General features: G+C 49.7%; 2 protein-coding genes across 5 annotated transcripts in view; both read right to left on the bottom strand.

Moving 5' to 3' along the window:
• Positions 1-12,826, bottom strand: part of Jakmip1 (janus kinase and microtubule interacting protein 1) — a 113,560-nt gene that overhangs the window by 25,411 nt on the left and 75,323 nt on the right. For all 4 annotated transcript variants that reach the window (XM_076938402.1, XM_034509392.2, XM_076938405.1 and 1 more), the window contains exons 8-10: positions 12,349-12,408; positions 2,493-2,621; positions 1,142-1,270 (exon numbers count right to left, since the gene is read on the bottom strand). In XM_076938402.1, the coding sequence (XP_076794517.1) occupies positions 1,142-1,270; positions 2,493-2,621; positions 12,349-12,408 (318 nt within the window). The remainder of the gene's footprint in view (positions 1-1,141; positions 1,271-2,492; positions 2,622-12,348; positions 12,409-12,826) is intronic.
• LOC143443089 (uncharacterized) lies at positions 2,493-5,651 on the bottom strand. Its single transcript, XM_076938406.1, has 2 exons — positions 5,270-5,651; positions 2,493-2,621 (listed from the first exon to the last, which is right to left on the bottom strand). Exons 1-2 carry the CDS (start codon positions 5,373-5,375, stop codon positions 2,590-2,592), a joined length of 138 nt encoding a protein of 45 aa, XP_076794521.1. The 5' UTR covers positions 5,376-5,651; the 3' UTR covers positions 2,493-2,589.

Genomic DNA, 12,826 nt, shown 5'->3' with positions numbered 1-12,826 from the left:
CTCCTTCCATAGCCTCTGAGTGCTGGGATTATAGGTATATGTCACCATGCCCCATCATGCACTTCACTGTGAAATATCTATTAACTTGGTAAGAGGATGATGTTAAAAGACAAAAAGAAACTAAGCACAGATAAAGCCTAGATGTTAACCTGCTGTGGCTCAGAAAAGAAAGACTGATATGTCATTGTGGCAGAAATGGCTATATCCCCCAGACATCTTGTTCCCTGTGTGTCTGCCCCCTCAACCCCTGAGGCTGCTACCACCCTGAGCCCTGCGTGCCAAGTTCATTCTGGAGATGGTTGCTCCTGTCTGTGGCTTCCATATTCCTGACCTACAAACCATGGTGTTATCTATGCTTTAGGATGCCCAAGCCCTCCTGCATGGGGCTCCCAGGACTGTTTCCAGAGCATTCTGAGCTAGAGTGCCATGGTCTCAGCTCCCAGTTGTATTGAGGACCATCTTCAGGCAAGCTGCTACTTTCCCAAACCTCTGTTCCTTCTTCAGAACATGGGATCGACTCATCCTGGCTCATAAGACTATGGGAATGAACATGGGACATGGGACAGCACTAGACCAGTAGGCTCTCTGGCGTCTCTGGCACTCCCAGAGGGACATGCAAATACTATAGACTTCAAGGTGAGAGAAGGGTGAGTGGGAGGAAGTTTCCAAAAAAGTTCATCCCGGCACCATGATGTATCCCGAGCCTGTAGTGCCTGTGCCTTGGGTGCTCCAGGAACCCCTGAAAGTGTTTTTTGAGGACACTGGGGGTGAGGGTCTCTACAGGGAGAAGGATGGGTTTGAAGCCTGAAAGGTTAGCTGTGTCTACCACTTCATCACTCCCTTAAATTCCATTCTATTTTAATTTATTGTATGTGTGTGCGTTTGCATACATAGAGGTCATAGGACAACTTGCAAGAATCTCAGCAGATGGAACTAAGGTCGTCAGGCTTGACAGCAAGTCCATTAGCTGTTTGGCCATCTATCTGCCCCACCCCTTCAACTCTGTACTTCTTCTCTCTTGCAAACAGACAGCAGACAGAAAGTGGTGGGTGTAGTTTCACCTTCATCAGTTTCAAGATCCCAGGTCCCCTCCTGGTCCCCAGTCTCTGTCTCTCCCCATCAACAAGGGGGACATACTTACCCGGGCCTCCCTCTCAGCATCCAGTGTCCCCCCAACCTGCTCCTGAAGCAGGGCATAAGCCCTCTGCAGAGCCTGGTACTCCCTGGTCAGCTGGCAGAACCTCAGGTCAGCCTCTTCTCTGGTTGTGGTCTTAACCAAACAACAACAAAACAAACAAACAAGTCAATTCATGACTTGATGTGACTTCAAGGGACAGAGTCAAAACATGAGCAAATGCCCACATCTTTCCAGCATGCCTACAAATGCCTAGTGAGCTTGTCATGCCAGGAAGTAACAGGAAGAACCGGGAGTGAAGGCTGCTGGGAGAAAATGTCTTCCCCACTTCAGCACCCTACCCCCAGCACTCACAGGCCTCCTTGGAACCAGCCTGACTTCACAGGTCAAGGTTCACCCTGAGAAGGGTGTCCCTCTGGCCACATGTCTGGGGTTTTCTGTACTGGCAAGCTACTGGAGAGCACCTGTGTGTGAAGCCCCCGTGTGGTCATGAGAGGACAGTGCAGGGTGACTAATGTAGCAAGTCATTGTTGAAAGTATCATGACAAGTTTGTAAAAAACAGAGATAATATTGGATCAAATTTTAGCTGGATGCTCAGACAGGATGTGGCACCCATGGCATTTCCCACACAGGTAGGCTTCTCCATAAGCACCTGAATTTAAGGCCAGTGGGCTGACTTAGAGGAAGGGTCCATTTTTCTGAGAGTTCTGTTGCCATTCAAGAAGGCACTCCATAATAAAATTTGAATGAACCCCAGGCACGGGACCATGAAAGGTAGCTGCTCAAAGAGCCAGGACAAGGAGACACAGGATGGGCAGTTCCTGGGCGCATCTGGGAAGCTGCAGGGAGCGTCCCAACATGGCATATGTGACCCCGGAAAGCTCCACTAGCACCTGCCACAACCAGGGCCAGTGCACCCCTTCTTATCCAAGTTCAGGAGACAGTCACGGAGGGGTGCATGGAGGACAGACAGAGAAAGCCTGGTGTGGGCTGCAGCATCAAGGGAAAGTCTATATTAAAGAATGCCTGGAATTTAGGAAAGTCACCAATTGTGACCACTTCTGTCACCTATGTGTGGGAGATAAAAAAAAAAAAAAAAAAAAAAACCAAAACCAAGACATGTAATTTTACCTGCAATTGTAAGCATCTGGGTCAGCATCTGGGTGTTTCGTCAGCAGCCTTAAGTCTTACGGGAGACCAGTTCTGAGGAAGGTGCTCACTGGGTCCCCATTAGGCAGCAAGAACCAGCTTTCCTTGCTCTGAGGCTCTAAGCCATGGCAGGATTGACCACCAGAGAGGGAGCAGCCCTGGCCAACACAACGGTGTGAAGTCCCTAACATACTGCAGTTTGCTTACCTCATCCAAGTCCTCTTCAGGCGTGGCTGGGGTCCGGTCTGTCCTGTCTGTGTTGTAGGATGTCTCTGACAATGTTTCAGAGTCCACGGACTCTTCATCAAATCCAAAAAATGTCTCCACAACATGCTTCTGTGAGAGGCAATGGCATTTCGTCAGGAAGATAGCAGCTGCCTATCCATGGCCAGCCCAGGGCACAGGGGGCCAAGGTGAGGGAGACGGAGCTGTGGTCCCAATTACAGCTGGCTCAGGACAAAGCGAGCCACTAAGATGTGGCTAGCTTAACAATGCTGACTAGGTGGGAGGAGGGGTCACAGGTAGAGAGGGCTATGCAACTCCTGAGTTGGCCTTAAATGCTGGGTCATCTGAGCCCTAGGTGTCTTCTGGACACAGATGAGCTGTCATCCTTCCAGCATAAGAAGGGACCTCTCTCACTCTGTACGTAGCCAAGTCCCAACACCCAGAGCATTCTACAGGCTGAGTGAGATGTCTGCCCCAAAGGAGCCAGGAAGAGGAGATGTGATTAGGAGAGCCAGCATTCTGACCCCGGGGGCGAGGCTGGAGAAGCAGCTGTATGGCCCATGTCTTCCCCAGCAATTCTACCTAAGAGGCGACTTTTCTTAGCTTTGGATGACAATGCATTCAGTACACTGATATAATTAGAAAAAACAGCATTATGGGTCCTGCCTTCATAACCTCAGACGGTTTTTATGTCCTGTTTGCCAACTACCTGAGACTCTGACCATACCTCTCTCACTCCAAACTGTCCAGGTCGTGGGGCTCCACTCATTCATTTGTTCAATCATTCATTCACTCTTTCAGTAATCATGGGCTGAACAGCTTCAGTGAGCCAGACAAGGTTCAGCCTAGAGACACATGATTAAAGCCAGGTAGGATACCTGCTAGGGAGCACTAGCCCCAGAGGGCTACTTCCATCAGCCATCCATCTCCACATGTACCCCACTTCCTGCTTCTGGGCACACTGCTCTTTATTCTCTTCCTAAACACATCATTTGAGAGAATCCCTTGCCTTCATAATCAGGGTGTTTCCCATGTCTGTGAGACAGCAGTGATCATCCCTGGGCTCCCAGGGACTCCCAGAGTCACACTTCTCCTCGACCCACAGAAGAGGCAGGCTATACCCCATACCCCAGCCACTGTGGCAGCAAACATGCATGTGCAGATACAAGAACAAAGAAAGCCCCTTTGACATTACAAGGAAGGGGTAGGGAGGGACTTCTCAGTCACTTTGTACAGTTAGGGTTCCTACAAGGCTCCTGCAAGCACTCTCCACCAGAATGTTCCTCACATGGTTTGGGGTTTGCTCATGACCTCTTTGAAGGTTCACATGGCCAGCATCTGCTGGGTATCCACCTGCCTCCATGCCCAGGTGAGCTGACAGCGAGGATGGAGAGACCAGGTTAGGCTTCATACAGTCCAAGTGACCTTCAGCAGCCCCCTCCTCCTCTCAGATAGGAAGCCCCACCTCTGCAGGCATTGGAGACTCCAGGAAGCAGTGGAGTTTGCACCAGCATCTTACCTCTGCCTTGAGCTCCACACTCCTGTTGCTTTGGGTTGCTGCCTGGCCAACCTTGTTTTTCATAAACACTGCTAATTGCCTGGCCTCTGGGAACAGATCTGCGTGTTGGCTGTGCTAACTGATGGCCTGATGTAGTGACATCTCTGCTCCTCCTCCTACCAAGTGGGCCACAGGAAGATTCTAAAATGACACACTTTCCAAGACTAGGACACAGTGTTGGGCTACGACCATCTGCTGTTAGCATTCTGGAAGTTTCTGGGGCTGACAACCCTGGTCAATTAATTGCCTAAGCTAATCTCTTGAAGAGCAGGGTGACTTCCACTGAAGCTCTCAATGACAGAGCCTAATCACAAGGCTTCAACTGCTCAAGTTCCCAACTGAACAGGCCAGGGTCAGGCCCAGGTAGAGCCTCACAGTAGACCTGGCCCTAGGCTGGGGCTGTAGAAAGACATGTTATACCCGGGGAAGCCAGCACAAACCAGTAGTCCCAGTGAAATCCCGCCATGATGAAAGGGACTCCATAACTAGGGAGGCTCCTTTTTGGTTTATTTTCTTTTTAAAACAATGTCTCATGTAGTCCAGGCTTGCTTTAAACTCCGGCCCCTCGTGCCCCCACCTCCCAAATGGCAGGTGTGTGCCTGCATGCCTGGAACAGCTCCTTTGTCTAGGTGACAAGATGACAGAGAAGGTAACAGAGCCAGCCCGCCCAGCACAACCTCACTAACAGCACAAAACAGAAAAGCCACATTGGTGTTTAAAGTAAACACAGTCCTGTCTCCTTTCACTGGACACACAGGATGGTCAGAAATTCAAGGTCAAAGGTCATCCTCGGATACATGGTTAAGTTTGAAGCCAGTCTCAATGAACTACATGAGACCTCGTGTGGTGTGTGTGTGTGTGTGTGTGTGTGTGTGTGTGTGTGTGTGTGATTGTAATCTTTGCCAAAATGCTTTTAGAGCGAATGTTTCTTCTCTACATACATACAAGCTCATGTTTGGCATACAGAAGAGGACACATACATACATACACACATACACACACACTAACCTCTCTACTAGATTCAGCATACACACACACACACACACACACACACACACCCCTCTCCACTGGACCCAACAGCTCACCAGCTCTTCTCTTCACTGTCCCAGCATCCAGCCAGAATTGCCCAGAAGATCTAGGACTATCCAATGGCATCCAGGAGCCACCAAGACAGACCCTCCCGTCCCAGACAGCTGCGTACCTTCATGCTTATAGGTCATCTCTTGGCAGCCAGAGAAGTACAGGCACACGAGGGCACAGAGGCAGAGGAAGAAGGAGAAGTAGAGGACAAACAGGATGTACTCCATGCTGGGGATGCTCCAGGAACTGCTAGCCCGTGCTGGCTAGACAGGCCATCCCTGGCTTCTCTCTAGCCCTGGAAAAAGACACACCTGCCCCTCACGGCTTCCTGAATACTGTCAGCAGCAGAAGCTGGAGGACAGGGATACCTCAAAGGTGCCCCCTTGACAACAGCAATGGTACCTTGGACCAGCTCCCAGATGCCAGTGACAGAGCTATCAATGGAGACTAGCCAGTTTCCAGGCCAGCCTTAGGTATCTGTCATAGAGCAGAGCTTCTAAACCAGCATGTCCTCTGGGGACTTCCCTTCTAGGGCCCAATGTCCCTATGCCTAGAACTGCTGTCAACAGTCCCAGGTCCCTGGATAGTTGGTTGCAAAGTCCTTGAGCACAGCAGTAGCAACGGTATCATGATGAGAACCTTCTGCTTCAGGGCCAGAGCCACAGAGGATGGTGCATCTCTTCCCTCACCTGCCTGGGACATCTCCAGACTAAACCACCACCACCAGTGGGTGCCCTGGCACACTCAGCCCCGAAATGTGTCTCCTAGAGTTTATTTACCTTAAACTCTTACACAACCTGCAACAGAGCACTACAGAGAGTTGGGGGAAGCTATGACTCCTGAGCTACAGGGAACTCATCAATCTCTTACCCAGACAGAGGTCTGGGGTTGGCTTTAGGCTTGCAGCCCTTGGAGAAGTGTCACTAAGACATCCCTCCCAGCATCTCTCCCCACAAGGGCCAAGGGCCAGCCTTACATTCAACTTGGGCATAAAATCTGACAGCTTCATGCTGTCACTGCTCTGAATCTCTAGGTTTGTAGGGTGCTATGCTGGCAGCTGTGCCTCGGGGACACACAGGACAGGATGAAGCCACACAAGCTCCCAGGGCAACAGCTGGAGAAGGGCTGACTAGGAACGTGTTCAGTTGCAAACAAACATAGGGACAGAAGCACTTTCAGCTGCTGAGAAGCAAAAATCACACTAGAAACCAGTAGGACGTCCTAGGCAGGAAGTCACTCCACAGCAGCGTCTGCTCCAGAAGTGCCCAACGTTTCTCTGGCCCCACCCTCCACAAGCAGCAGGGTTAGCCTCAAGGCACTGGTCTCGGTTTGTAGGACTCCTAAGTGTGCTGTCAGAGTGGACTCAGAATCAATGAGCCAGAAGGATCTGCCAGACATCAGACATGAACTACTTACTGCTGGCAGTAAGCCAAGGCCCCTAGAGAAGAGGGGACTCAGAGAAGGCTCTGCAGCCTTTCTGGTTGACACCACCATAGGATACTAACACTGGCTCAAAGGCTATCCTGTGGATTAGGGGGACCTGAGCATCTGCATTTAGGCCAGCCACAATACCCTAGCTAGCCTCAGCTATCAACCTGACACAGCCTTGAACTGTCTGAGGGAACCTCGATTAAAGAACTTCCTTGACAGGATTAGCCTGCAGCCATGTCTGTGAAGAACTATCTTGGTGACTAATGTGGGAGGGGCACAGCCCACTGGGGACACTGTCATCCCTGAGCAGGTCCTGTGCTGTAGACCAAGGCTAGCTGAAAGTGAATCGGAGAGCAAGCCGGTAACGAACAGTCCCCCATGGTTTCTGCTTCAGTTTCTGCTCAGATTCTGCCTTGAGTTTCCATCCTGACCACCTTTTATGATAGGCTGTAACCCATGAACTGAAATAGGGGCCTTTCTCCCATAGTCATGGTATTTACTATAGCAATAGAAAGCAAACTAGAACATGCAGCAAGGCGTTGGTCAAAGACAAAGAGGGAAGGAAGGAGGCATTATCATTTCTTGACCGCCTATGATGGTCAGGCACAGAACCAGGGCTTCATTATTATCTCCTGATCTGAATGTTATTTCGTTTTGAGAACCAGGAAGCAGGTTCTAGGACCTTAATTCCCGTGTCTCAGGCCTTAGAGCTTATGCTGGAGCTGATTCCTCAGTGCTCCAGGTCTCAGCCTCTCAGCAACAACCGAGATCCCCATCACCCATGTGCTCAGAGCTCTGCTAGCGTTCAATTCTCATGCCTATGAAACAGCAGCTATTGACAGCCTGCAGCCCGGCTCATGGCCCCATACTGAGACCTCCTCACTGACAGACCCCTGCAGAGAAAGGTCCCTAGACTCAAGGACAGGGCTCAAGAAATCATCTAGGGTTCCCCCTGCATCTCTCACTAGGAACTAATGTTAGCCTGGCCTAAGCTAGCAGGAGGCAGAGAGAGTCAGCACAGTCTTGCCCCAGAGAGAATTCCATGGTGGGAGAGGGTGCTCCTGGGAAGCCCACAGTGACACTAAGATATTCCTTAGGACTGAGGAAACCATTTAAATATGAGGGTCACCACTGGGGACACTGCCCTGTCTCTATCACCTGTACATCAGGGTATGCTATGATGTGGAGTGGCCCCCTTTCCTACGGTGTGAGGGTCAATCTTACTGTCCATCTCAATGGACTGATATAAACACCCAGGAAAATTAGTCAAGCATACCTCCAGAGACTATCAGACCATAGCCATCAGATGGCTTCAGGTTTTGAGTAGCTGGTCAAGAAGTGGTAAAAACTTGGAGATGGGGCCTAGCAGGAGGAAGCAGGTCACTGAGGGCGTGTCTCTGGAACTGTATCTGCCCTGGTCCTTTCCTGTATGTCTTTTCTCTGCTTCCTGTGAAGCATGTGAGCAGCTTGTGCCTAATGCTCCTGCTACCATGATGCTCACTGGGGGCCCAGCATCAACAGAGTCAGCATGATTGACAGTGCCTTCAGAGGCTGTAAGTCCACCCAAGCCCTTCCTCCCTTAAGTTGTTTCTGGCAGATATCTGGTCTCCATGGTAACAAGAGTAACTAATACAGGGGTCCTTAGAGTCTAGGAGCTTCTTTAGGGTCTAGGTATCAGGAGTCAAGAGCAGGGATGGATCTCTGAGACTTCTGAAAAGTTTTATAATTGTCAATGAATTCATTCAAATGGCCTGCGAAGCTGGAGGACCTGGCAAAGGGTCATGTTCCCTGTATATACACCATACAGAGTAAAAGGGGGCCTCTTACAGGAAGAGACAAAGAAACCACCAGTACTGCAGCCTGTAGGAGGAGACAGGGATGCACCAGGCCTGAAGGGCACCAATGAGGCATGGAAGAGTAAAGTCATGCACAGGCCCAAAGACCTCATCACCGGTCCACCTGGTCTGCACAGAGCTGGGATGAAAAGTAGGATCCTGAGATGAACACCAGCCTACATGAATCTAGAGAAAAAGATAGCCCAGGAAACAGTAAGTGGGAAGCCACTTCCCATGGGCTGAGATGCAGATCAGCTGCAGAAGGGCTTACCTAGCAGGCACAAAGGCCTGGGTTCAGTCTCAAACACTCCATAAGATGGGCTTGGTGAAGCTGTAGCCCCATCACTCAGGAAGTGGGGATGGACGATCTCAACTACACATAGAGGTCAAAGCTAACTTGGGCTATAAGCAATCCTACCTTTAAGAAAACAAAATCCATACAGGTTTCCCAAATCCAACCTTCTGGGGTTCTCACTAATGTACCCATACACCCCTGCTTCTCTGAGGTAGGCAAAGTCCTTCAAATGCATTTCTCAGGAGAGGCTGTGCACTTAGTCAGTCAGCCATTCTTTGGAGACACCTGCTCTGTGCCAGTCACTTTTTGGAGACAGGTGTGGCCCACCCTGACTCACTGCCAGTGTACTGTCTCTCCCAATCAGTAGATTCAAAGATCAGGACCAGTGGAAGACACAGGCTGTTTGATTGCCAACATGCAAGCACAGATTGAGTGCCCTTATCTGAGATGACTGGAAACACAAGTACTTATAATTTCTGAGTTTTTCTTATTGGCAAGATTTTTTAACGGACTTCATCAGTTAAATATCCCTAATCCAAAATCCAAAATCTGGAATTTTTTTTATTTGATACTGAAAACATTTTAAGTTTCAAAATTAGGGTTTGGGATTAAGGCTTCACAGCCCACGTAGGCTTGAAGTAGTCCTACCTCAGAACAGGCTTCTTGGGAACCTCTAATTATGGGCTGTTTCATGCCAAGCCTGCTCACTGAACTGACCAGCCACCCACCCTCAGTATTTTAACTCCTGTCTCACAAGCACTGTTTGCAGATGTCACAATCTTCTTCTGGCAGCAGGGGGCGCTTTCTCCCCATTAGGCCCATGTTGCAACCACTGAGATGGTATCAGACAGAACCATCCAGACTTTCTGAGCAAAATGACTTTACTTCGGTGACATTTACCGGAGCGAAATGTCCCCCACAAAGGGAAAGGGCAGGCAAATAGTTGTACAGTCACCAAACGCAGTTAGTGGAATCAGCTGAAGGCAGGCGTGTGGAGTCATTATGAGGCAAGATACTGCAGCGTTCTCCTAACCACAGGAGGAAGTAAACATGCCCGCAGCACCGAACAAGTTTATGGCCCACGCATTCAGCAGATTATGTAGCAGTAAGCATTCATATTTCTGATAACAGCGCATGGTTATGACAAACATTTCCAGTGTTATGTTGAGTGAGAGGCAGTTAAGTCCCAGATGAGTGTAGGACAGACACTGGCCCTGGGGACACGCCACGGGGACATCACTTTCTAGTCCCCAGCTTTTCTAGGATGTGGTCAACTGTGACTACAGACAAGCTGTGATGGATCACTCCTCGTCCTTTTTTTCCTGTTTGGTTGGTTGGTTTTGAGGTGTTTTGTTTTGTTTTAGAGAGGGTCTTACTACATAGCCCTGGCTGAGGTGGCTTGAAACTTGCTATATGTGTAGATCAACCTGGTCACAAACTGCCTCCCTCGGCCACCAGAATGCTGGGATTAAAAGTGTGCAGCATCATGCACTGCCTTCTGAGCACCTAAGATCAGCACACAGACACCGGCCTGACTCAGCTCAGCCCGCTGGAGACAGTGAGTCCGTGGATCGACCCCATCAGCCCACTGGCTCTTCTTCGAGTTGTCTCTACATCTGTCTCCCGTAACTGAAAGAGCCAGGGTGGCTCTGGGGATGAACTGAGATGGGGTGTTAGCCACTAATTAATTCAAGCAACCATGGGCTCAGACACTGACCCCAGTGCCACCACAGAGGAGCAACATATGGTTCAGAGGCACATTTTACACGCTCTGCATTCTGACATTTATATCCATGTTAATATAAAGGTATCATGACTAAATTGTGTCCCTTCAAAAGATATGCTGAATTTCTGACTGTGCTGCTGCAGAAGGTAAATTTTTTTTGGTCAATGCAAAGATATCTGTGGACGAGGTACTGACGAAGTACCTCACACTGAGGCACTGTAGGCTCTGAACTCAGTACGTCCAGGGTCCCTAAAGATTACAGTGTGACCAGGCAGTGAACTGGGAGAGTGCAAGGAATACCCACCATCACTGGAATACCCCAGAGCTGGAGGAAATGGAAAAGGAGGCCCTCCAGATGCCAGAGGGAAGAAGCCTGACCAGCAGAGGCCAGGCTTCTGGTTTCATGACTTATAAGACACTAACTTTCTGTCATTCCAAGGGACCCATTTTTGTTCATATAGACCTGGGAAAATAATATGTAAGGATTTACACCTCCCTCACCTCTTGGCTTATTGACACAGGGCCTCATATAGCCCAGGCCAGCCTCAAACTCGTCAACTAGCTGAGGGTAGTTTTGAACTCTAAATCTCCTCATTTCTATTTGTCCAGTGCTGGGGTTGCAGGCACTCTCCACCAGTCTAAGGCGAAGACTCATGCTTCCCTGTAAACAGTAGAACACCTGACACCACCGGCCCACCTTGTGCCAACCAGTGTTCTGGGCCAGAGAGGGTTGTCCCCACCGCTCCCTGCTGTCACCCTGACTCCACCAGGGAGTGCGTTCACGGCCATTTGCTATCACGCCTACACAGTTTTTCTTACACAGAAGTACTTCTCGACAACCATCTCTATCAGCAGACAAAGCTGCCAGGTGCCAGTTCAGGAAAGAGCAGAGATCCAGCTCAGACAGGTGGCCAGGGAGACTGACATGCAAACCACAGCTTCTTCTAAGTCTTGCTGCGGGCCTCTAAGTCTCCCCATCCAGCCCTGCACTCTCCTGCCAGAGCACTTAGACAGTGTAGGAGGAGCTAAGGTGGGAGGAGTAAGAAGAGGAAGAAGAGAAGGAAGAGGAGGAGCTAGGGAGAGAAGAGAGAGGGGAACATGGAGGCAGATGTTCACACAGTCAAAGGTAGTTGGTATATCAAGGTTGGGTATTAGGTTACACTTCTGATTGAGTGGGCATCTTGTTATTGATCATTACCAAATATATAAGCCTTTGGATAACCTAAGCACTAGAGTCTCATTTGTACCGATACTACATGGTTGGTGTGATGGTCTGGGCAATGCCAAGCCTTGCAGAGACACCGTGGAAGATTGGCAGAGCCATCTCCCACTCTGGCGTCTCATGGGTGGCAGGTCTGGTGTTTCTGGCTGGCCGTTTCTAGCTGCGGCATCCATGTGGCTTCTGGCCACAGAACATGGCGGCTGAGCTAGGCAGAGCTGCTGCAGCTTAGATAGTTGGCTTGACCAGTGGCCATTTTTAAATAATTACAGCTACAAGACAGCCCCTGGGAGACAGCACAGTTGCATTTTACAAAAAGAACTTCATTCTGCATCTTTGAACAAAATGCCTGAGATCCTAGAACACACAGTTAGGAGGCATAAACGAGGCTGAGTGTCCTTCAAATCCCTCACAAGGCCTGAGTATTTATGTTTTTAATTTTGGATGTACATAACCCAAGGTCCAAACACAGAATTCCATCAGTAAGTATTCTATGAATAAATTAACATATCTGGGTGACATTATAACGTATAGAGCCTTGCCATAGCCAGAACAGCCTTTCTTTCAACAGTCAACACACAGCTGTGTCAGAGTCCTGTCTCCGCCTCTGGGCCTGTAACTGGCCCCATGACCCTCCCCTCCTGTAAGTCTGGCTTGTCCTTTAGATTCATGACAGACACTAAGGTGTGCTCACCTTGGGGGGCTTCAGGCTCTTCCCTCGATGCCTCTTGGAGCGCAGCAGGCGCTCTCTTTCCTGCAGGGAAGAACAGTCACCTGTGAGAGCATGCAGCCAGGCCCTTACCACACAGAACCACACAGTTAAGACTTGGAGCTTCAGTGTGCCAACCTCCCTGCTTACCTCTCTATCTGTGTGGCCTAGTTCACACTGTAGGAACCCAACTGAGAGCCTAGTAACAAGACACTTGTTCAGGTCCTTGTCATCCACCCTGATGAGCCATCTCACCACAGGCAAAACTGGATTATTCTTTGGGCTACAAAGCCCAAGCAGTTTGGCCTCACAGTGGTTTTGCTGGCCTTGGCAGGGTCTACCTGTGATAGCAGCAGTGGGATGCTTTTGGGTTTGAGCTTGGACAGAGGCAGGGTGGAATCCCCCACAACCCTGGTACTGGCTGGGTGACCACTGTATTTTCTCCAGTTGTATCTTTCTTGCT

Source organism: Arvicanthis niloticus, chromosome 7 (assembly GCF_011762505.2).
Source record: "Arvicanthis niloticus isolate mArvNil1 chromosome 7, mArvNil1.pat.X, whole genome shotgun sequence".
Classification (NCBI taxonomy): domain Eukaryota; kingdom Metazoa; phylum Chordata; class Mammalia; order Rodentia; family Muridae; genus Arvicanthis; species Arvicanthis niloticus.
This window is presented reverse-complemented; position numbering and strand designations above follow the sequence as displayed.